The sequence below is a fragment of the Cardiocondyla obscurior genome, linkage group LG04 (assembly GCF_019399895.1).
Source record: "Cardiocondyla obscurior isolate alpha-2009 linkage group LG04, Cobs3.1, whole genome shotgun sequence".
Classification (NCBI taxonomy): domain Eukaryota; kingdom Metazoa; phylum Arthropoda; class Insecta; order Hymenoptera; family Formicidae; genus Cardiocondyla; species Cardiocondyla obscurior.
In genome coordinates, this window is record NC_091867.1 from 4,247,040 (window position 1) to 4,273,551 (window position 26,512).

Sequence of the window (26,512 nt, forward strand, 5' to 3'; positions counted from 1 at the left end):
AGCAGCTGATCGCACGTGGGCTCCTAACGCGCGTGAGATACGGTTGCGCAGCAGCGAATCTCGCGAGTTAAACGCGCTCATTTCTTTTGATCTTGTTGCTCTTCGAGAGCAAGTTCAGTGGTACGTTACTGCCGCTCTCGTAATCAAGTTACGACGATATTAATTACGACTGCTCGATGTGGCGCGCCCGCGGATTAATAATCCAGCTTCGCTTTCGTTCATTGATTTGCTTTGGCGAGATACGGGTCGGCATTCTGCCGTGCCGGAATTAGAAACAAAATCGGGAGGTAAATTGTTTATTAAAAATAGAAACTTTTTTATTTATTCGTATTGTTATAGCTGCAGTACATTGTTAATTTTTTTTTTTTTTTATCAATAAATAGAATTTGCATGCACGCGATAAGCAAAATAAAGATGCTCTAAAACAAATGACGATGTAATTTGCGTGTTATATGAAGATTGTATGTGTTTACTGTTTCTTTAATAAACTTTTTTATTAAATCATTAATCGATAAAAGGGTTGAGAAGAAGTGAAGATTGTAAAGCTGGGATTAAACGCTTATTTTGACGCATATAAATTGTTTGCGTAATCATTATATGTTGACAGTATCAATTAATTTGGGTATCATCTTTGGCTTCTTCAAAGTTAGTTGCACGCATACTTCTTTTTCGTTTAAAAAATAATATTTTAATAAAATATATTTTAATTTTTTTTATCGCGGTAAATATCTTAAATCACGTATAAAAGGCGAAGGAAAGCTGTACGAACAGAACTCTTTCAATTTATGATAAAAATTACCTTTTCTTGAAAAAAAATAAGAACTTGGAACCTAGTCATACACGTTCTTTAGACGTTATAAAATTCCCCCCAAGAGCTGCACTTTCTTAGCTTTACCTGGCGTAAAGTTTTGTATTACCATACTTCAGTGCGGAAGCCGCGAGTCTCAGATAAAAGCGCGCGTCGCGTGAGACGAGTGACAAAAAAAAAAGAAAAAAAAAGAGAGAGAGAGAAAGAGGAGAAATTTGCGACGAAAGGCGGTTCTCAGAGGCGACGGAAAAGAGAGAAGCTCCGGAAATAGTGAGAAGGGCTAGAGCAACCGCGGGGCCGAGAGGTCGCGGCCCTCTTCGACGCCACCGGTTCTGCTGATAACGTATTCTACGTAGAAAGAAGAGAAGAAGAAGAAGACTGACGGAAGATTGCTTTTACGGCGCGGTCGACGTAACGCGAGGGCGAGGCGGACGTCACGTTGTCGGTTCCTGTGAATGTGTTCCGGCCTAGTCGCGGCTCTTGCCCTCCGCCTTGCGCCGCGGAACGACGCAAAGAACGGGAGGACTGCGCGCGCGAGGGAGATCCGGCCACCCCAGGGACAACCACCAACCCCCCGGTGGGTGACGGCGGGTCGTACGGTGCCCGCGCGTCACGCGGGGGTGGGTGCGGTCCGCGCCCGCTCATACATAAACAAGAGATCGGCCAAGAGGTAGCATCAAAAGAAGAGACGCCGGTACCGAGACTCCATTATGTAGAGCGTATCCCACGGTGGCCCTACAAAGAATACTAACGACGGGTAGCGTTCTCCCATCGCGGCCAAGATTTTCTCGTGGGCGACTTTTCCGGCCCGATTTCGCGCCGGCATTAAAACTGTCTGCCGATACTTAAAACCGCAGGTGCTTTCTCGCTTTCGACATTTATCGTTTTATTTCGGCGCACAAAAACATGCGATCTCGTACTTTAGGAAAGGCGCATCGATTAGCGATCTCTTATATTTTTCGTCTCTTCTATTCGTTCTCTCTGCTCACGTTTTTATGATGAAATATATTTTTGCGTTATGTTATAAAATTTGTTTTCACTGACACGCTGCGACAATTAACAAAATTGCAGTATCGTTATCGACGCTCTTGGCACAAATTATGTACTAATCTAGAGTCATTCTTATGAAAGTACGCGTATCGCAGGATCGTCTCCTCCTTCGTATCTCTCTTACGACAGCTTCCGAAAATGTATGGAGAACAGATAATAAGTAAAAGAAAATGAAGCATTTAATGGTCTCTTATCGCCATTAAATGTTCCAAGACACGCTAATGGTACAAAATTAGTCAATAACACGCGTGTATCTTCTTTCGTCGCTGTATAATCAGGCAACTTAATTATGCCGCCGATGTTCACCGCCCCTCTACACAAAGAGCATGATATAATATAAATTTTTATACATATACTATGCCGCGTACTTACGGCCTGATCTCTTCTCCATTTCTGTTTGATAAGAAATAAATAATTTAATTAACGTAATTATAATATTTGACTAATTCTTAATTAATTTATTACACGCAACTCGGCACGTTTGCTGATAACGCTCTTTTTAATTACATTAGTTATTTTAGTTTTATAATATTTGTTGTAATAAAAGATATACGATTTTTATATCTCCGAGTCATTAAACGATGTATTTTAATTTTTTAATGCAATATAAAGAGACAGGGATAACGTTATCATCTATAAGGCGAGGGAAACCTTTTCATATCTATTATAAAATTTTCGATTGTTATACATATTAAATCTCTTTTTACAAATCTGATTGTAACTTTTGTAAAACTTTTTTTTTTATTTTTTCTTTTTTTTTAATAGAAACTACATATAATAACATTCAGTTAAATTCCATATTATCACGAGCGTAATTATACGGTTCTGAAATTACTTTCAATCTGCCCGATATATTTGCCTATTCTCCAAAAATTCTCGTTGACTGTTTCCCACAGACAGACCACTCGAAACGGATTTTTCGTCCGTCCTCTATTTGCGTGCGTGCTGACGGAAGTTGTAGCTCGCGGTATCGGGCTAACTTTCCCACCCCGGCACTGAAATGCCACCCTAAGCTTTGCTACTTGAGCCCGAACAGATGCCGCATCCCCTAAAAAAAACTAGGCTCCTATTGTGCCACTAATAGAAAGTCAAGCGTCGGCTCACACGCTTACATCCGTGGACGCGTGTCGTTATGCGTGAATATGCTGGCGTCTCTGGACGTTGTTCACGGATACACTTCGATCGATCACGGCCGCCGGAGAAAAACCCACAAATTAGTCGTAAAATATTTTAATTTTCTTTACGGCACGCATACACTATAAGTTAAATTAATTAAATTGAAAACTCGCGAAGTCAATATGAAAATATCTGTGTGCACGTATTATCAAAAATGTTAAATTCGTGTTACAATAAGTGAAATGCTGTAAATACTTGCGAGACTTACTATTATCTAAATTTGATAACAGCAACACACAAATTAGAAAATGCACTACTATTATCAGAGCAATTGTCTATTCAATTTAAATTACGAAATAATACCGCCTTCTTCATTCTGATTTCTATATTGTAGCTTTTTGTTTTTAAATAATTAAACAGAAATATTAAAATTTATTTGTTTGCTTTTTTCTATTTAAGTAAAATTATTTGCATTTATAAGTATGTCACGTTGATGAACTTGAATAAATAATAATATATATTTTATAAAATAAATTTCTTCTTTTTTGAAACATTTTGTACAAGGACTTGATTTTAAATATAGTCATAACATTGGTTTTTTTTTCATTGATATTTTATCTACAATAAAAGAAACTGAGATATTCGACCTTTTTCGATAAACGAAGCATGGCAATTCAAGCTAGCGGAGGCGTACAGACGCAGATAATTATATCAAGCTCTTCGGTGAGTTACTAGTTAAAAAAGCATAATTTTATGTCTTACATATGATAGTCACAGTTAGATTAACTGGAACGCTATTAAGTCATAATATAGCTGGTCTCACGAGAACTTTAATTGTTATCGCGTAACATTGTATTAAGATTATGAAATATCATATTTATGAATAATGCGCATACACAAATATATATATATATATATATATATATATATATATATATATATATATTTATTTATTTAATTATATATATATATAATTAATAAAATTGTTTATTTAATTTAACTAATGTATAATTTGATAATTATTTATTTACTTTTGATTAATTATTTTTCGCGATAATAAAATGTATGGCGTATTAAAACTTAATTAGAGCTCAATTTAAACTTGTCGGTGACAAAATTATCATTAATTTACAATGATTGCAACACGCGAGACACAAACTCGCGACACGCGTATATAAAGAGAAGAAAAAGAAAAAGGAGAGAGACGAGAATTGCGCTTGCGTAATTACTCATCTTACGAACTTAATGAATCAGCAAATGAATGAATGGATATTGCGTGGGTGCAAGAGAGTACTTAGAACACCCGGCGAGGGAAAGATTTATCTCGTTATCCGCAATGAACTCAAGCTTGCATTTCGATATCAACGGTCGAGATTATCGACCGCTTATCAAATAATAATATACGGAACCCTGTATGCGAATGCATGCAGATACAAGACGTTTGAGCTACGTTTGATGGTTAATTTTTTCTGCCACTTGTCGCAAATCTCAACGTGCGATCTCGCTTTACAGCCGACCTATCTTTCCGACTGTATTTCCCATCGTGCAAAATAATTTTTTTCCTTCTTCTTTTTTTTTCCGTTTTGCTTATTCAATCCGACACGATAGTTCCCGCGGAAGGAGAGAGGCCCGCCACCCGCGCGGCGTTCTTGCACTGTCACCGGCGCTGATGATCTCTCGCTATCCTCGTCTGTGATTTCAGTCGGCCGGACACGATGGCATCTGGCGGTTAAAAATATTTCTTCCGCGGACGTGCCGCAGGCGCGCGCGCTTTTTGTTCGCTCGGCTCGGCACGGTCGAGGCTATAGTTGCGAATCTGCGCTTCGCGAAGTAATTATGCCGGGCGGGAAGTCTAGAGACAGAAATACTTCGCGTACCGAGAGCGCGGTGAGTACGCCGCGCGCACAACGGCGAAGCTCGCGCGAGCACGCGCGACGTCGAGACAATAGAAATAGAAAAGCGGCGCGATAAACTCGGGGGATGCGTGCGAGGGGAGCGAGGCCGCGGGAAGGAAAGCGGTGTTCTCTCGGAGATCTTCCTCGCGAGCTGATTACCAAACGCTCGTACACTGACTGATCGCTGCCACGGTTGACAATCGTGACTTACAAGATTATTATCTAGCGTGCGCTCGGTTATGCCGTCAACATATCCGCGCTAAATATACACGGGTCGCTTATTCTTAGCGCGTCCGCCAAGCTTAAATTCAATTTTAAGAAGACATCAGTTCATTTTCGTCTTACTTTCATTTACTTTAAAAGCTCTTATCGTAATATAATACAGAGGCGTCTTCAGAAAATATTTGGCACGTTTGTCAAATCCGGATAACGAAATCTCGAGGCCCCATCGCTCTCAGGCTCCTTTTATCGTAACAGCTTGGCGAATGCGGTAATGAGTCAACGGGTTCAATATGCACTCTATTTATCTAACCGTTCCCGCGAATAAATGACTGTGAGATTTCCGCGAAAGTTGCCGATACGCGGAGAAGAAATTCGGTTTTCCCGGTTTCGTTACACCACGTGCGCGTCCGCAGCGTGCAAGATTTATCGATGAATTGTAGAGCGACCGGATCTTTCCTCCCGCGTGCAACGCGCGCGTTCGCCAATTCTTCGCGCGCTCGTTTGCGTGCGCTCGTAACAGCCGCTTGCGACACATGCGCTCGTAGTAAACGGAGCACGTGGTCCACGGCAAACCCCCGATCTGCGATTCGCGCGAGTGCACATGTGCATGCGCGACGTGCGCGTGCATAGCCGGCGTATCGCGCGAGCCAGCTCTAGCGTAAAAAAAAAAAAAAGCGCTCGCGCAGCGCGAACAATGTTCATCATTGTAACGAATTGTAATGACCGTGCACACAAGGCAGTACTGTCCATCCTCGTGTTATCGGTGCCCCCACTTCTCACCCATCGGCTCTGTTTCTTTTTTTATTCTACGTGTGATTCGTATAATAGCTTGCGGTGTAATGCGTATCGAGCAAAGAGACGCCGATGTTATAATCCTGACCTTCTTGATAACGCCGCTTCTCGGTGCGAGGACTCGGATACGTGAAAACTCGATACGTGAGAACTAAGGGCGAAAGCGTTATCTTTTTTCCTACTTCTATTGCGGAAAGACGTTGTGTTTCTTCAAAAAAAGTATTTCTCGCATCAGGTAATTTTATAAGTAATATTATTATCTGTATTTATTGTAATTATGGTACATTTGTGTGCGCGTATGCTCTTTCCTTCGATTTCGGTTGCGAGATTTCTGAGGAAAGTGTAATTGCAAAGATTGCGTTACAAATTGAGTTTGGCAAAGTGTTGTAATACTGACGTTACATCTGCCCTTCCGCAGAGATTCGATCGATTGATTTATATCGCGGCGGGAGATTACGCAGATCTCCGATACTCTTACGCAACGCATCTCGCATACAAATATTATCTCTATCTTCGCAAATATTATCTTTGTCGTAAATTGGCTCGCGGATATGAAAACCATCTCGCCTTTGTGCCAACGATTCGATACAACTCCGTGAAAAATCTTTTGATACTTTCTTTCTTAATCGTGGACATATTGCTGGCAAGAAAATATAGTCTTTTGGAAAAAAAAAGAAAAAAAATATATTTTTGTCTGCGAAATGCGTTCACATTTGATTTTAAATTAATTTAATTCGGCACAATTACGTAGTGCAGTCTACATTTGCCTTTTCTTCGTATGTCTACCTCTCGAAGGTTTAATTGATCGATCGATTTACATATATCTTCGGGGGAGGATTGCATACGTCTCGAGTGATGCATTGTATAAATATTATCTTTATCTCCGCGATACAGTTAGCAGTGCCCGCGGCGAAATGGTCGATGACAGCCGATGTCATTATATATTTCATAACTTTATGATACATCGCTCTTATGTTCCGAGAAGATGCACGCGCCATTCTCTCAGCACCGTAAATCGTTCTCCATTATGTGACTAACAAATGTCCGCGTAACGCGCAGTAATAAATCTCTGGCTATAATTATACGCATCGCAAGGAGAGGGAGGGGGACAATTTTGAACGCAAAGCGACATGTAAAACGCGTATTCTTCAGTTGAAAAGTCGTTCACGTCTAAAAGTCATTATCTCTGACACATTATATGTGTAATGAGATTTACCTCTATACATCAATGGCCCAGCTCAAAAATGTAGGTCGAGCTCCGTTAATGAGAAAAACCATTGACACGCAACTACTGGACATGGCACAATTTTTTTTTTTTATCAAGTAACACTCGATCTTTGCACTGCGCAACGTACACGGGCTTGAAAATTAAAAGACGAAAAGAGAGGAAGTAAAGTTACTTCGAAAAACTCGAAGACTCGAGGGGATTTAAAGTCGTTGATTTGCTCTATCGAGCCGATTACTTTCGGAAACGAGAAATATCTACGTGTCGCCGGAAATGTGATTAAGAATTGTTCTACATTTCAACCGATGTTGAGCGTCGAAACCGCGAATCCGTGCTTGTTCCTGACCCCGCAACCTCGCTCGTTCGTATTCCAGCCAGTGGAATATTATCGTGGCTAATGTAGCTGTCTTTCTCTCTCTCATTCTTTCGCTCTTTGTTTTCTATCGTCTTCGTCGCGCACTCGGTCAGTCGATTAATGGAATGTCGTTCGATTAATGGGGAGGTCTCGTTGCGACACGCCGACGCAACAATAATTCCAGTCTGATAATTGCGTCCAGTTACGTAACTCACTGTTCTTCCACTTGTCTGAGCACCGATATCGACGTCGCTGCCACCAGACAGTCGGTCGATCGCGCGATTTGGATTTAGATTTGGTAATTTGTAGACGGAAATGAATGGACGAACTTGGGCTAGTCTGTGTCTAAATTAACTCCGCGCCAGATGGTAGATAGTTTAGACGTCGCGCCCGCCGACGGATGGTCGGAGGGAGGGAGGGGACCGACCGTGTGACGTAAGGAACGACGTCGTTTTCGTCGTCCGCTCGTACGGTCCTCCACCTTGAGGACCGCCGAGATTGGATCTTCTGCCACTCTTTCGTGCTGCCAAGAAACTGGACAAGTCGCGATAATCAACGTAACGCAAATGAACCCTGCGACACATTGGACGATCTCTTTGCGATACGATAAGAAAAAGCTAGTCGTATCAGCAGGTATATAGAAAACGTGCGGAAATTTCGAACTCCGTCAATCTCTCCCGCTATTTCTCCACGATACATATCCCAATCGAGTACGTCGACGCAACAAATAAAATTAAAAGTAAAACAAAAAGCAAAGACAAAAAACACTTAACGTTCTCTCTTTACGCTTGTGTTGCAGACTGAGGATGTCCTCAAAGAGGAAGTCGCCACCAACGAAGCTATCGGAGGGCGGGGGCGGTACGGGTACAGTGGCAGGCGCCAACGAGGAAGAAGAGGACACTACCTCGCCGGTGGCTGGTTCCGGTGGCGAGGCAGCCGTCGTCGGTGAGGAAGGCGCCACCACCCCCGTCGACATCGAGGAGTGCTACTCCCATCAAAGAAGTGGCGAGTGCGAGTCGTCCGGCTGTTCATCGCCGGTCACTAGTGAACCGGATTTACGTGATTCGCCGTCACCTTCGTTGAATTCCTTGCGGACGACCAAGCGTCAGAGGCTCCTGTTCTTGTCGAGCCAAGAGACTCTCGCGCCGTACCACCATCCTCATCACCACCATCATCACCACCATCATCACCACCATACGAACACGTCGTCGTCATCAGGCGGTGCACTGGAACCGGCAAGCTCGTCGGAGTGCGGCTCGCCACCCACCCTCCTCTCCGTCGATTCTTATTACCCCCCTCATCACAATAACAACAATAATAGCGTTACGCAAAACAACAATAACAATAACGGCAGTGGTACTACCACTGCGGGCAGCAAAAGGTCCATGGACGACGTTCTTAAAAGACTAACGTGCAAGATGAACAGCGAATCCCTGTCAATTCAGGATGATACCAATACTAGGCGGACGTCGCCGCCGCTCTCTTCCACGCCAACCAGTCACAACGCACATAGGTAAGTTCACGTTATATTATTATGAATATAAATTATTAGAGCAGGCGAGATAAAATTTTAAATTTTTTATATGCACCAGATTTTTTTTCGGAATACAACAATCCAAAAAATATCGAATTATTTGATTATCAAGTAATTAATATAAAACAAAATTTGATGGTTTTTTTTATTATAATTACAAAATTTAACGCGTTTGGTTGTTATTTGAATAATATTAACTTATTAATGCTTTTTCGTTCTATGGAGTTTAGCACATTCGCTGTATCTCTGAACGAGATATTATTTAATCTAAGTATCATACAGCATTTTAGGAAATTAATATGCTAATTATATACGTCCAAAAAATTAACGATATCCAAACTTAAAGTATACGTTAATGATATTTAGGTATTTGACTTATGTGGAATGACGACAAGTCCGTTTACGAGCACATAAAAATTAAATCATGCAAATAGTATTTCGCGAAGCGATCTCAATTTATTTCCTAGAATTTACTGATCATTTACTTGCGCCAATTGACCTACTTGTGCACTCTTATCATAGTATTATACCATTTCTAGGATTCAATTAATATTTCAATTTAATTATCAGCATTTTATTGAACTTTAATTTATTTAATTTGGTATTTTATTTTTATTTTATTACGCATGCATGCGTGCATACATAAGTTATGTACGTACTTTTGTCGATTAAATTGTGTTTTTGAAATTGATCTCTTTTACTTCCTGGAGTGATTTCCTTCGGGGTTACTGTGGTATATCATTATAAGTCGTACACATCGAAATTATTTTCTAACACAAATATCAGGACGTGAGAATAGTGTGCCGTTTAAAAACTTCAAATTTTTCTTTTTTTGTATTGTTTAGACTGCTCACCATTCGTGTAATTCATGCGATATATCTCGATAAACGGCTCTTACGCAACTTGTGTATTTTAATTATTCGATACCGTGTTCGATCGACATTGTAACAGTGCACTACTCTGTTGCAATATCTACTTCATAATGCGCCACCGTGTCGCCGAGGTTATCGTATCTCTCCCACTTTACATAACTGATTAATATAATATAATGGTAAATCAGAGGCGGATGTAGCTTTTTGCAACTTTATTACGCGTGCCTATAATTTTTCCTTTCGCAACTATACTGCCAACTGTGTAATTGAAGCGCATACAAATTCTTATTTAAATTCTATCTAGATTTTATAACCAGGCGTTAATCGCGGACGCAATTGCAAATTGTTGTTTGTTAACGAGACAAATTAGTCGTATCTGTAAATCTGTTTTCTATAAAAGCTGTGCGGTCGAGCGGAGTTTGTCGAATGAAAATTTTTAGACGTTAACTCGTCCGCATTATCGATAATTCCTCGAGCGCCGCTCACAATGTGATAGTTCATATTCTCCGCCATCCGATGTTATCGCCGGAAATTAAGGCGGCAGTTATAATTTTGTTTTCTGAAAGAAAAGACTGTGTCGTTTCTTGCCTCGGTATTCTCAAGGCTCGGTATCTCGGATACAGTAACACGCAACTAACGATCGGGCGGAGCCTAAAAGAGACTATTGTCCCGAAACCATAAGGCCAACCTAGCAGTCTCTTGAAACTGATCCCTATTACCATACCGAGTTGACAATAACCAGTAACAAGAACAAAAAGCCACAACGCGTAACAGAGCGAAGCATAATTCGCCACAAATAATTATTTTTAAATAAAAAAAAAAATGTGTAACATTATAACAACACTCCGAAATGCCTTCGCGAATCGTCGGTAATTAATATTGTACCGTAATTTTTCAACAACACCGATGATTTTTAATAACATGATTTTGAAATGATTATTTTGCGTCGATAATAATCGTTCCGAGTAATCAAGTCTGTCAATGAATTGATTTGCATTTGAATAATGTTTTCTTTATTCTGTAAATCGCTCACACAAAGTCTAGAATAATGAGTATAAATTGTTTACACGTGACTAATTGCAATGCTGCGTCACGGAATGCTACGATGATGCTACCATAAAATTATACTTTTGTATTTCCATATAATTAATTCGCAGTATATTATTGACGCGTATTATGCCGATTGAATGATACTGAAATTAAAAATTGCCGACTTAATGAAGTGTTTACGCAAATAATTTGTGGCAAAGTCATGATCAAATTATTATGAAGTCCCTAGTTCGATCTGTGTCTTGTCTTCTAACATCGGAACTGTTATTATCATCAGAATAAAAAAAAAAAATATATATATATATATACTATAATAAGTCACGTATTCAATCTGTCTTTGTGATATCGGATTCGCACGAAGTAATGGTCGGCAAAAGTTACGCGGGTAACAATGGAACGGTAGAAATCTCTGCGAAAAGTGTCGCTGGATGTGTAGCGCGGTGTTTTATATTGACGTGGATTATCGAAAGTAAACGAGTGAACTTGGCAGCGCGGAGAAGCGGTAGCGCATAACTGTGCCAGTCTGCTGCCCACATCGCACAGACGGCTGGCCAAGATTCTTCAAAAATTCAGCCAACAGTACAACGTGCACTTACGTTGACGTTCACCCTCTTTTTGGAGCACGTTCAATTTGAGTTCGCGTATATCGAAATAGCATGGATTCGATGTAAAAATATACAGCCAATACCGACCAAGTTGTTATCACCGCGGCTGCACAACGTCGGAGCGACATTTATCGAGTATTTATTCATAAATTAATTTCCAGAATAATTCCATCCACTTATTTTTACCGACAGGCTAGATGTCGTTAGTTTTAATTTGTTGTTTACTTGTCGCGACTGTTATTTCAATGAGGATCAGAAAATCGGTACGGAGATACCTCGAAAATTCTGCAGGACGTACAAACAACTGTAACAACATTTGTTACATAAAGCGTCTCGGATCCGCGCGTCATATATGCGCCACTGACGTGTATCGTGCGCGAATCGTATTATGAGCGCGCACGAGCATTCGGAGATGCGAGTGACTAGCGAACGGAGTTATAGGGTGGACGAAAATATCGGGCATATAGCATTAGCTCTCGGCTATTCTAAATATAGTCGGTATTAGATAAAAACTCGTGGAATAACCGTCACATTATGGACCGGCGATAACTTCGATACGTAAAAACTCCCTGATATTTCTGATGTCGGTGGGATTTAACGACGTCGGCATAAGTTTTTGTCGACGGTCAGCTAAACGGCGTGACACTATAAATCAAGTAATAAAATAATCGGCTTCTGTTACAAAAACCTTGAACAATCTTTAACAAGTAAGAATTTAGAGACCGTTATTATGATTTTGCTCGTTATATCCAACAAGTCAACGCTTTCTGTTTCGCGGTAATAGCGAAAATAAAAGATCGACAAATAAATATCTCGATATTTTTTATATATTGCAAGATAATAGGTTAGATTTGATGACATTTATTGTGAAGCTCGGACTTTAATTAATAACAACTGTTGTTTTGACGAATTACTGTCACAAAAGAAAAAGCCGTCTCCCACGAAGATTTCACGGATAATGCAAACGATAAAAAAAATGCGAAAAGATCTCATTTCTATTGATTTCATCTACGATCCATGTGCCGTCAATTTATCATACAACCTACCGTCCGTTAGCTTGCTCGTAGGCAAGAGCGAATTGTGTACGCGGAGTAGCGCAAAAGAGACGGGGCGACCATTTATCTTGGCTTCGCGCATGAAATTAAACCCCTTCGAACATCTTAGCGCGCGATATTAATAACAGGAGAAAATTCTTTTCACCATTAAAACCGTTAAGCGCGAAGGAAATTGTCGAGCTTACGTCATCATCACGCCACAGGAAGTTCTCGTGGAATTAAGGCTTTTCACGATAGCGGTGCACACTTTCGCCGGTTGCCGAGTGAACAAGACGGACTCTAGCAGGAAATATTCAAATGTCATTGTCGGGTTAATTTCAAACGGGAAAAATCTACCGGGCTGATGTCGCGATTATTTTACTTATCTAAAGCTGTGTATACGAAAAAAAAAGAAAAAAAAATTGCATGTTATTCATGTGTTTGTCGTAATGTAACTTTAATCGTTTGACCCTGTGACGTCATGAGGAAACACGGCGGACGATGCTGGCCTATATTTTTTCGCGACGCAAGCTTCCTCGTTGTCAACCGCCGTCACCCTCGTCTTTCTCGTTCGCGTAGGCTTTGTCCGACCAGTGGTCTTCTAGGCGGCGCACAATGCGACCTGTATCACTTATTCGCGGACCATTTTCTCCGACATAAAGGAGCAGAATCTCGGGGCCGAGGTTCTGGGCGCGCGCTCGAGGGTCGGGGGAGGATTGATGGCACTGGGGTACCCCATCACGGACGCAAACACTCGCCCTGTCGTGATTGCGCGGCCGCGACTCATTTATTATTCACCTGGCTCCCAGCATCGCGTACGCGACCACCTACCATCTGGTTTCAACCTAATGTGCTGGAGGCTATTCCTTTTTCTCACTCGGCGTTCCGTGAACATCTCTACATCGATGGATATTCCCCAGCCAATATCCATTCTCTTTCTTCTTTTGATATAAAAACGCTTGCAATAATCAATAAGAAAGAATCATTGTACTAATTTACTGCTTGCGGTATGTTATAAAATTGTTAATGAACATTAGCAATTATTTATCATTGGTGATTAACGTACAGAAAAAAAAATTAATCTTTATTTACTCGGGAAAATTAAAATTATAAACTTTTTCTTTCCTACTGGTTTTTATCTGTTGTACGTAGTATAATTAAATAATTTTTTTTTTTTTCTTGATGATAATTTTTTAATGCTTAATTAATTGATAAGTATAAAAATTACTTAAATATAAGATTTTTTTTTTCCTGGCGTACTTATTTTATTGCGTACTTATCATAACTGTAATCGCATTTTTTAATTATTTTCAATTAATGAAAGAACTCGATCTTAGGACATTTAATTAAATCCGCTCATTCTGTTTCCCCCATTCATCTCGCGCAAAACTGATCGAGATTGAATTGCGTGTGTTACAGTTGCAGTGGAAGTACAGCTACCACCGTGGCAAATAACGTGGCACTCTCACTTCCGAATGCGGGAAGAATACCAAACGCAGCGGAAGTGGACAAAGACGGTCTGGCTGTCTTTATCCACAGGATTCTCTGCGTCGATAATATTGACGACAGACAACGCTTACTATCCGAAATGATCCAGCAACTGCAATTGTACAAGGATCGTCTACAGCAGCAGGTACAGCTCCAGGATCAATCGAAGGTAAGCGATTTTCCGCCTCTTACACATAAATAAACCCAGCCGAATTACATTTACAAGAGTTATTTATTTAAAATGCTCTCGAAGGAGTAGACAGGAAATTTAATTTGTTAGAATTTATTCTCGCGACGTATTATGGCGAATAATAATAAAATTACTTTATTGTAAATTACATAACCCACCCGACTTGTCGTATCGCGCATTACATCACGTCTCATATCGTTAACAAATCATTAAGAAGAAAAAGAAAAAAAATAAAAAATAAAAAAAAAGTAGAATACGTGCCGCGTGCGTGACGGTGACGAAATAGAGAATAACAGATCAAGTCGTGTCCCGATATAAATCGCCAGCATGTTGATTGACGAGGGAAAGTGCATCGATTACCGCGGAATCGTAATTACGCGGTTGAATCGCAGACGGACGGCAGAAAAATGAGAAACCCAAGTTCCACGCGACGGCCGGTATGCAGTTGCGACCGCGGCTCGGTGTGTTTTCATTTTAAAAAGCCAAGTATTCGCGATAAAGCGCGGCATTCGCAGACTTGTCCGGCGAGGGATCGCGAGAATAATTCATAATATCCGCGCGGCTAGTGCCTCTCCGCAAACAGCATAAAAATTCTACGCGCGTACCTTCCCGCGCCCCATCGGAATGCCGAGCCGTATTCTTCCGCTTAAAAGCATCTCCGCGATGTTCCTGACAATAACGCCGGGACCTCTCTCTCTCTCTCTTTCTCTCCCCGCAATATTACCGTACTAATAGCGGCGCGTTCGAGCCCGTTGCGCGTCCGCGAGTAACAGTACACCTTTGATGCGGCTGCATCACGCCAGGCTGCAATCCGCGAGCGAGCCGCCGCGATCGGGCGCGAACGTCCGCGGTACAATGAGGATCTCATTGAAATCGCGGACCGACCCGCGTATCGGATTCGATAACCGCGTCGAGATCGATATCGCCCTTCGTCTCGCGGTGATGACTCGGCGCTTCGCGCGGCCTCAAAAAGGCGCGGGTCATCGCGTGGCGAAACGCAGCCACGCCGCGCGCCGCTGCTCGCAAGAATCGCGGGAGACCGGAGGAACCTGTCTGCCCGCAAAAATGCGAGCGCGTGCAGATAATGCCCGACGTGTATTACCGTTATTATGCCAGTCATTTACGTGCTGTGGAAACGATGTTTCTTCCCCGGTGTCCCGCTAAATTCGCCCGCCGGCGAAATTCTACGGGTACACACGCGTGAATGCCCGCCGTGTGCGGCAGGTAGATGCCGATGTGCCCGAATATTAGCATTCGGCGGGCAGCGTCCGTCGTGGCGTAAATAACGATTCCGAAATGCTTCCCGAGATTGCAGTCGCCGTGCGAACAGGTCGTCCATGGTCCCGCGAGAAGGAACACGACGAACAAGTCGCTGACACATTTTCAATTATATCGATTTATATTTAATTATATGTTTGCGAGCGGAGAAACGCACGCGAGGCTCGCAATAAATGCGCGGGGTACGATATTTTCAAGCGCCTACGTGTCCGCGCTGCAAATTCGCAGTCGCGTAAAACCGAATGTCGGCGATTCTCTATGCAGATTTTAATTTGTTTAATGACAAGCGAAAGTTCACATTAACTTTGATATTAGCAAATTAAATGCGGACGAAAATAAAGCGCAATAATCGAATTTGAAATTGTAATTTAGCTCTACCGCGTGTTAGTAAAAATAGCGAAATGATATACATTCAATCAGCGTACTTTATTTTTTCGAAAGAGGAATAGTTATTTTTTTCCTCTCGCCTCCCCTGCGCGAGTTCAAGACTCCGCTGGTATCTCGCGTTTGCACTTGAGAAACCCATGCAGCTAGTAACGTGAGATTATATTCACGACATTTTATAGACAATTTACTTGCGAGAATGCGGTTAATGTCGTCAAGTAATTTAACCCGATAGAAAAGTAGAAAAGGGGGAGAGGAGGCGACAGGAATCAGAAGTCGTTACGATCGTCTCCAATTGCACCAATAATTGAAAACCGCAATCGGAGAGACGCGTAATTACCGGCAATAACGTTTAAGCGATAACGAGGGAGCAAGTGTCCCATCTGCGCGACAAAAATAAATTCGGTATTTCCTGTCATATTTTAATAGTCGCACAACGAGTTTGATGTCTGGCTGGTCGGGTTCAACATTAGATCGAAAATCCGGAAATGATCGCCGTTGAAGCCCTGTCTGTAAATTTTTCGTTCAATAACCGATTAGCAAAACCGGTCGTACAGTGACTGAAATATTAATATGGAATGTGTTATGGGACAAAAACGCAGGGATCTGACACGCTGGCCGCGCGAGGACGACGTCTCGAACAGAGGTCCTCCAAGGGTTGGAGAACGACGTTCTTTCGTCCGCCATTTCATCGGCGCGGAGTGAAAACGCGTTTGTCGGCGGCGTTTGCGCGGCGGGCGCCTCGAGTTAGCCGACGTTAAAAGCGGAAATGCAACGGAGGTACGGCGGGTGGATAGAAAGAGGGAGCCGGGGAGAGATGGGGGAGGAAGAGAAGCGCAGAGAAAGCCGGGCGGCAGGGAAAGGAAGGAGAGATTAGGAGCGGGCATACGAGGCAGATAGGAGCGAGAGCGGCGCGAGAGAGAGAGGTCGGCGGAGTAAAAAGGCGTCGAGAGAGACGGTGCGAGAGACGAGAAAACGTAGGAGGAAGGCGGTAGTCTCGATGCTCTCCTCCTCTCGGATCGCGGAGGGCGTATAGTAATGTTCGGAGTTGGCAGACTCGGGGTCGAGTGGGGGTCTCTCCCTCCGTCTGTCTGTCCGTCTCTCTTTCTCTTCCGCTCTCCCAGAGTGCTCTCCACCCGGCTGTGTCTCTCTCTCCTCCGTTACCTTTCCACCTGTTATGCGACGCCGTGCCATGCTGCGTTGGCACAGGTGTGCGCGACCGCCGTAGTCAGCGACAGGGCCCGCCACGCTCGCCTCGGGTCTCCAGTCCTCCCACCTCTACGACCTTTCTCTTCCACCTTTCCATGTCTCGCGTCTGTTTCTCCCGTTCTGTCGCACTTTATTCTCTCTTTCTGTCTCTTTATTTCGCCGACTCGACTCCTGTCTTTCCCAGCGAACGAGCAGGCCGATCGCGCGTGGGCGGCGAGGATCGCGTTCCCCTCTATCCCGAGGCGCGCATTCATGATCCTACCTATACGTTCGGTTGCACCTGCAGCAGGGGATACGCCGTCACGCCCAGCAGCTCGATCGCAGCCGACCTGCTGCACCGCGGACTTTCTCCTCGAAACCCGTACTCGCATTCTTCGACGTCACGGCCGATTCCGGTGACGGAGAAATTGCCCGTCGTCGGTTGGGTGCGATTTTTTCATTTTCTTTTTAACGGGGATGACAATGCGACGGGTGTATCGTCCAACGCGAATATTCGCCGCGAAACAAACGGGCAGCCCGAAAAGGCTTTCATTTCGCCTGGTCAAAGATGTTTGAACACACTCGCAGATAGCACAAGTCTCTTTGCGAACGAAATTTACCCCTGTCCCCCTACGTCTTTCCCCGCGGGCGTGCGCAAAAAGCAAATTATCTCTTCTATGTGACGGACGCGTATATTTCTCTGAAATAAATTTTCGTTCCTCATAAATTACCAACTTGCCAAACACGCGGGCGTAGCTGCGCGTGAAATTAGTACATTAACACGTTTCCCTGTACTACTTTTACATATTTTAATAAGAATTATGGTTAGCGCATATTACCAATGGAATACGTGCATTAACCGCGTGCGAAAATCTTCATCATACACGAGGAAAAACGCCGCTGCGGTTGGACATTTTCGCCTTTTGAAATCTAAATAGCCCCCGCTCATCTAAATACTCGATAACGTGTTTCACGAACTTTTATTTGATTACTTTAATTTCATCTTCCCGGCCAGTTTGAACATTATTATACGCCGCTAAAAACACATATAACAAATTAGCTTTGCCACACTCGTGGCCTGATAATAAAGTGCTCTCTAAAAGCAGCTTGGAATATAAACGATGACACGGCGGGTTGCAATAAGCATTTCCGCAAAAAGAAAAAAAACGCGCTCTCAAAATTTGCACGTTGCGAAAATTAACGACACAATTATATTCGGGGGCATTCATTAAGTATCCAGGTAGCCATTAGGTTGTGCAATATTTAATTACGTAAATAATTATTAACTCTCAATTACGACTCGCCAAAATGATTACAAGTCAAAACGTCGAACAGCTGATTATTAAATTCCTTCTTTCTCTCTCTCTTTCTTTCTCTCTCTCGGGAACTATGATAATTCGTGCGTCCGAGAAATAATTTGAAGAAATAATTTGAAGATATTAATATGCCGTAGTTCATAAAAAATATATTCGTACGCCCGCATTATTATTACTATTTCATATGCGCATATGTATCGGATGTATCTGTCACACGACAATATCGTTATTACATGCGACAACATGGGCCACAAAGGCGGGGCGAGCTGCATGAGGGCATCGCGTTTCGCGCATCAGGAACGACAGGGGTGGAGGGCGTGCGGCGGTTTCGGTACGGGGCGGATGCTGCACGTAGCCGCGGACCACGTTTGCATGTGCACCGTCCATATCCGTTTGTCCATTTGCGTATCGGCCGGCGCTTTATGGGAATTAGCAGTGCATTGTGGATCACCGGTGGGCGGGCTGTGTGTGCACCGGTGCACGAGACGCGACCGCAGGCACGCCACCCCCGCGAGCCGATGGCGGCGGGATAGCCGAAGGGGGATGGCGGACAGATAAAGAGCGAAGGAGAGGAAGAGCGGGCGGAAGAGACACAACGGTCGCTCGGACAGAGGAAATAAGAGGGAATTGCTGCCCCACGGCTCTCCGCAGAGGGGAATAATTCTCTTTCTCTGTCTCTCCGCGCGCCACTGTTTGTGTCAATACGCAAGCGATATGATCACCAAGTATAATCACCGGCGGCCCCGAGAGAGCGCCCGGGCTCACTCCGTCAATAGAATGCTACTTTGTGACCTCCCGCGCGCGCCATTGACCCCCCGCCTCCACTTCCGCTCTTCACCCTCTCTCCCACCCCCGTCGATTCCGCATCTCGCCGCTTATATATTGTATCAAACGCATCCGAGCGTCCGCCCTCTGAAGCACGTCGCCGCTCGTAAAATCCGTATCGACCACGAAGCCGGTAATGTGTACACGTATTCAGTACACGCGCATGCAACGAGGGTGGGAAAGAGCCAGAGAGAAAGAGAAAGAGATTCATAGAAACACATGCACGAGAGCCCGTGGAATCGACGTGGACCACGCTGGGCGTTCCGTGCTGGCGAACAAAAGTATATGCCCTCCGTTCTGCATATTTGCGTAACGTGTGTTTTCGTTATACATACACATAGACTCCCTACTCCGTCTGTTAGTTTTTTTTTTTTTTTTTGCGCGCGCGAACAGCTACAAAGGGAATCGCACGGCGCGGCCATTGCGATCGGGAATCACGCGTGTATACGTGTAAAAACGAGAAACCTGACGACAAAACTATTACTTATCGTTTATGCGATAATTACAGTGCGGGCTACTTCGCAATGCATAATGAGCAGTTGTTGCTGACAGAGCAGGGTGTTTAACAAACAGATTGATTCTTTGATTAATTTTTTTTTATTAAATATCTCCTTGCGATAAAATAAAACCAGATTAGTTCGGGCCACGCTACGACTTTGATGTAATATTCAAAAGGAATTATACGATTAGAAAAAAAATAATTACGTATATCACGGTGAAAATGTTAGATTATAAAAATAAATTAATTGATCCGACAATGTGACGCGAGGAGCAACATATTATATAACCCAAGTAGGATTCCGTTCATAGTACAGTATTATTTTTCTAAAAAAAAAAAATTGCAAAATAAAACGCTCACGAGAGAGATAAGCTTAGTTAATTTTATTTATTATATCTTATTACATTTTTATATTAATATTACAATTTATTACTACATTCCGTTAAATTGCTGCGTTCGTAATTTGTGCGTTTTTATTATTCCTTTATTCGCTTTACACGTTCAGTGGTCCACCGTCATCCTCATTGCGACGCTTACACTCCGCTTACATCCGTACCTTCGTCTGCAGTTTGCGTCCCGCATTCGCTAACGAAGCTTCCGCAAAGTGCGCATTATCACCGCGTCGTGCCGTTGCGGTGATTTTTGCAGAGCGCGACTCGGTCTGCCGTTAAACAGGCTAAACGAGCGCGGTCGCGTTTCCGCCCTCGCCTTCCCATCCGCTTTTCGAGAGATGTCGACTTACGCGCGCATCCGCGTGCGAAAGCCTGTCCTCCTTCCGTTCAGCTCATCCCCCCCGGCGTTATTGAACGAGAAGACCACGTTACCGCGGAGAGGTCTGGCCGATGTATCTTTTCGAGCGATCAAAGAATTATTCGAGTGGTAGGCCGACAGTGTTTGCCATTCGATCATGGTGCAACGACGCGTGACACTTGGCGTGTTCGCGTCACTTCATGCCCCATTCCCTAAACTGTTGGACGTTTGTGCATGCAATTTACATCCCAACGAAAACTATTTTCCTAACAGGAAATAACATGTAAAAAGTAAATTGATAATTGGGTTTAATTTATAATGATATAATATTGGCGGCATAATTTTTAATGTTTTAAATTAACAACATAAAAGTTCTACAGCTTGTTAAAAATTTGTTTCTAATTAGCCAAGCAAGATTTTGTTTTTTTTATTTAAAATAGCGATCTTGTTGCACCTCGATAAAGTTTTTTTTGAAACTAATTTTGCTCGCAAGAGATATAAATATCGCCGTCAGATATTATAGTGTATTTATTAATCATTAATGTATCAATGATTTTCTTATTCGCTTTTGTCTTTTTTTCCACTGCCATTTCTGTGTCATTATTAATTTTACCGATTTCTTTCTCTCTCTTAATTCTTCTCTTTCCTTTCTCATGCTCTCCATTCTCCCAGTTTTCCTTTGCCTAATTTTATCCGTTTCATTCACTCTCTCAGACTTGTGCGCCCAATACCTCTTTCGAACCGCCTCTTCGCTGTGCCGTATCAACGCAAGTAATTGCAACTAATCCCATTAGATTTCACCGATTGATGCTACTCGCTTAAATCCTATCTCTCTTTTAATTAATTCTACATTTGATTTTTTTTCTACACGTAGCACCTTGCTTTTATCTTTTCTTCGTTTCTTTTATTTCTGTGACTGCTACTAAATTGTATTTTGCTAATAAAAATTTCAAAAAAAGGAGCATTGTAACATTTCAGAAATACGAAATTTTTATATTGTGAAGACTGAAACATTTACGTTATGTCGATAGATAACGCGTATTTCGATTTCAAAAGAAAAATACTGAGGGATTTATGTGTGGCATCCAGGTTGAAATATGTAGCGTAAAAATTGAAAATGCCCGTACAATAATTAAAGGCTTGAATTGAGTTTATTGACGCCAAAAGCGCGCGCGCGCGTTCAGTATCCAGCGAAATTGAATTACAGCTTGAAAAAAAAAAAAAAAAAGAGAGAAAGAGAGAGCGGGGGGAGGAACGGTACTTGTAACCCGGTTGCTGCGTTCTAGGTATCGAAAGCTGATCGGGGATCATCGGTGTAAAACGCGTTCAATCAGCTCCTATACGTGCATTCAAATGTCTGGTATATCGGAAGTAATACTGCACTCCAAAAATCGACGATACAATTACGCCCGTGTACCTGTTTTCGTATTTTTTAAACCGTAACTGCAACGAAACCTGCGATCTGTTATTCAACGTGCAATTGAACAACTAACAAGGCATAATTCGTTTTATTTTCCAACATACATTGCCGCACACAGTTTGTCTCTCGTTTCATTTTTTTTTTTTCTTCAACTTCTACTTCTTTCTCTCTCTCTGTCACATACAACATAACGTGCAGTCTGTACGTGATTGTTATTAATATAGATATAAATGTTAAGCGTGTCAGTATCTCATTAATACGAATATATTAATACACCAGGCAGCTTCAACGTCTATCATCGTCACGGTCGGTAGCCACGTTTTTCTTTATACCCGCGTTAACACCGAGATACATTATGGTCGCGCATTAAATGAGATTCTAATTAACATAAATATAATACACGCCGTTGAATATAAATATGCGCACAACTATTTTGCGTCGAGGAAAGTCAGAAGTAGCGCTGTCGTAAACTAAATAACCCTTCGAGTTTCTTCGTCATTTAACATTGTCCGGACGCATCGCGCTCTTCATCCCTTCGTAAAAAGTGTCCACGGCACTTTTAATGGAATGATTGCACGGCGCAAGCAAATATTTAAATTACGAGTTTATTATATTACGTTTCAATTTAAAAGCCGTCCTTACTTGTTATATGTTTCCGTGAGAATTGCTTATATTCCTTTGATATTCGGTTGAGACTTTTAATCGAGACCACTGACGGTTATTATATTAATTATGAAATAATTATGCTGTCGGGTGCATGCTTTAAAGCCACGTCTTACGCGAAGGGACGAGGAGCAGCGAGTGTTAATGCATCCACGACGTTGTCTGGACCACTCGACTGCGATATTATGCGAGCCCTCTTACGGCCGTCTCCTTGGCCGTGCCAGTACCTCAACCTTTGATTTTCCGCGACGAGAGAAAGACCTCTCGTAATTATTTTTCTCATTAATGCGCCTCATTGTCCGCGCGTGTGACAGCGGTATTGGTGGCCACCCCACCGCGTCTTCATTAAATCCACGCATGAAACGAGGCGTCAATCTAAAGGCGAGATTTCGCGGACGCTTCGTGGTTAACGAGCGCGATATAAGATCAACTTAATCACTGTATAATAATATCCGTGTTCCGGTAAGAAATATTTAATGTACTAAAGATTTTTTTTTTTTTTAACAATTATCTGGAATAATCATTGTACTTCGACATCTTCGCGTCATAATTTCGCAGCAGGGGCGAGAATTTTTAGTACAGAAATCTTCCAGCGACAATAGCATTGTTAAAAGAGCGCAGGTTGACGAGCATGCGATAATTATTTTCCCCGGCTCATTTCGGAGGTCGAGAAAAACTCTTCGTCCTAAAAAAAAGACAGCGCACCGTGAATATTCGCGGACGCTCGAGCGAATTGTTGCGCCTCCGCAGCCTTTGTCATTCTTATCGAACGGCGGCCCCCACGTTAGCGACACGGATTGTTAACTGAATCCGGGAGCCGGCATTGTTCGAGGGTACCGAGCGCGCAACAGTGGCCTATTGTATTCTCTCGGACACATCCATCGGCTTCGCTTCCCTCTGTCTTCGATAGCTTTTTCTCTCGTTTCGCGATCCGTCACCGTCGCGACTGATTGTCTCTTGCAATTTTTCTATCGTGGCTGCATAACTCGTGCCCATTGTTTGCGCCTGGTTGTCGGGCGACGCGAATCTTCGCCTCGCAAATCCCGTCCGTCTTCTCCGTATTCCCGATTCGCTTTCGCTCTCGGCGTTTATCACGTGCTCGCTTATTGACGATATCGGTTCCCTTCGAAGTGAGCAGACGCGCGCCTTTAAGGTCCAGGCTGCCGCGAGGCTCGCGGTCGCGGTGGATATAATGCGCGTTTCGGCCACAGAGCCCAGAATAGTTCAAAGTAAATACCGTGCTGTGAGTGGTGCCTTCTAATCTTCTTCTCCTTCTTCCACGAGCGATATTCTGATTGCATTATGACCCGGTCCCGAACAGACGCGGCTCCTCGAGAGGGTTATTCTGCCGACGATGCTGATGTAACGCGCGAGGATTGTCGCCGCCGGTAAGTGGCAGTGTCTGGTTAACTAGTTTGACTTGTGAATAGTCTTACTACGAACGATCGCACCGTTGAATGCGAGAGAAACGCCGACGAATGACGATACAATGCTCCGCTGCGAACAAAAAAAAATTTATTTTTGTACGACATTCCTAGGTCGCTCTACTCCGGAGAGTTTCTCGGGTTTATTACATCAAATCTCTTATTAGTATAAAAAAAAGTAACACACATTTTTTTAATTAGTAAGGTTAAAATAAAAAAAAAAATTAACATCTACGTTAATTTAGAAAACACTTTTCTAAAGCTAGAATCCGCAATATTTTAATAACTCGAAGTGTTAACAAAGTACGTAAATGAATTTATCTTTAACGAAATTTCATTAATGTGTAGAAGAGATTTCTTTAATCATTTATTATCGCGCGCATTAATAGTTGAAATATCTACCTAGAATTTACAATATTTATAGTATATTCTCGTGAGCGAGCGTAACTGCAGATTGAATGCGCAAGGCGCTTCTACAAACTCGCCGAGATACTTCGGAGTAATTGAGCGCGACAATAGATAGACATTTCGGCCGCGATATTTGAATCTAGATATATCTCGCAGCGATCGTGAGGACTACAGAATGAAGTGGAAGTAGGTACCCGGCGGGCATTGAGTGCAGTTATACTTGTAACTTGGACGGCGACCCCGTGAGAGAGAGGAAGAAAGGGAGAAAGAGAGATGAGAGCAGCCGCGGGAGCTGCAGTAGTAAGAACTCTGCTGCGAGCGCGGTTGTGAATGAGCCCCGCAGCTGCTACATTCCTGTGTGCCATCACCGCGATTTCCTTCCATTTTCTTTACCCTCCTCTTCGAGTATTCTGGTTAGACCCGCGGTTGAATTGCGCTCGGGTCGGTACGCAAATTCGCTCGAATCGCGTTGCGCCGTGCGGCACAATTTTATTGTATCGAGGGACGATACTTGCGCTAAGTGCGAGCTTGGGCGGGCGAGATTGTGTAAGTAGCATATAACTGCCGCAAAAGCGGAAATTCCGGAATGTCTAACGCTCCAGATGACGAGGTTAATAACGCCGTCATTTTCACGTCGAAAGCAGTTCGCGGCAATTAGGTATAGACACGGAACATTGTATTATACCGCTAAACAATGTTCTTGATATTAAATTTACCGGCTGTAATTTTAATAAAACGCAGAGTTTGTTAATTTTCTAACAGTTTGAGCAAATGAAATGCGAGAGGTGAGAAAATTATCGACTATATGCGAATTAAATGCTCCACATGCGGCAAATATTATGCATCGCGTAGAGAATATTTTAATTAAAATAATTTATAGTCAATTTCACGAACGCCACTTATTAAAGCTGTAATTAATTTTTACCACATTTCTCCGGTTCTCTAAAATGATGCCGAAAGTATCAATTAAACTTCAATTAAAATTATTTCACGCGAACGGATCGTCAGGAGGAAAGATTCAGTTTGCGCGAGCCAAACGTTACACTTGTTAAGCGTGATTTTGCGCGCCTCAATAATAAACACTGTTACGGCTTGTTAACCGTGAATTAATTCGTACGACTATCAGTTCGTGCTTCTATGTAATAGGGTCGATGGTGGATTTCGATCCGCGCGCGTATTTTTGGTGCGTCGTCGTCGCGCGACTCTTTATTTCGGTTCTCACGTTTCGGCGACGCGTGCAGGCACAGGAGTGCGGGATAAATATCGCATACGCTCCGTGGAATGTGCACCGCGGCGCGAAGATGCCGATATCAGCTTACGGTACATACAGTTACGTCCCGCGTAAACGGGTCTTTTTTGAGCACTCGACCCTGCAACTTACTCGCTCCGATATGCATTCGGGTTATCTCACATTGCGTTTCATTATGATTCTAAAACATTCATCTCGCATCGCATTATGTTAAAAAAAAAAAAAAAAAAAAAAACGCATAAGACGGCTGAATTATTCCATTTTTAACTAAACACGCGAAATAACCAACGACGGCTAATGAATTATTTAATATAATCTGTTCGTAATTGTCTTGTTGATTCTAAGATCTGTTCTGTCTTTGTGTCGGAAATACGCTGAATTGTTTCGCGGTAATTGAGGCTATACTGTGTAATTTGTATGTATGTCTGCGGTTAGATTCGCATCTGATTGTGCATCGATACGCGCGCGTCGCATTATTGAAATTATATTTTAAAATATTCATTAATGTAACATATATCTTCCTTTGTAAAGAATCATAAAACATTTGGAAATTAAACCAAATCAACATATTTTGCGTGATATTTTAATTTCCACTGCGCATTTTATGATTCTACGTGCATGTCATCTCGTAATCCAAGGATAACTTTTTATTTGCAAATTCTAAATGAATAGTAACGAATGAAGTATAAAAAGCAAGTTTTGTATTATCGTGGCATTCGGAAATTTAATGCATATTAGAGATTTATTTCTATGAACAGACAAATTGTTTTATCTCTCTGCATTTTTAGTCGCTAATATTTCGAAAAAGTGTATAAATTTTTTGTTGGTATTTTACGAACGCGTTTTCATGAAATTTAAAGATAAAAAATTAT

At 42.5% G+C, this 26,512-nt stretch overlaps 1 protein-coding gene across 6 annotated transcripts in view; it reads left to right on the top strand.

Moving 5' to 3' along the window:
- Sox102f (transcription factor Sox102F) overlaps nt 1-26,512 on the top strand; it is a 142,901-nt gene that overhangs the window by 101,569 nt on the left and 14,820 nt on the right. For all 6 annotated transcript variants that reach the window (XM_070656025.1, XM_070656026.1, XM_070656027.1 and 3 more), the window contains 2 exons: nt 8,263-8,976; nt 13,978-14,215. In XM_070656025.1, coding sequence (XP_070512126.1) covers nt 8,263-8,976; nt 13,978-14,215 — 952 coding nt within the window. The remainder of the gene's footprint in view (nt 1-8,262; nt 8,977-13,977; nt 14,216-26,512) is intronic.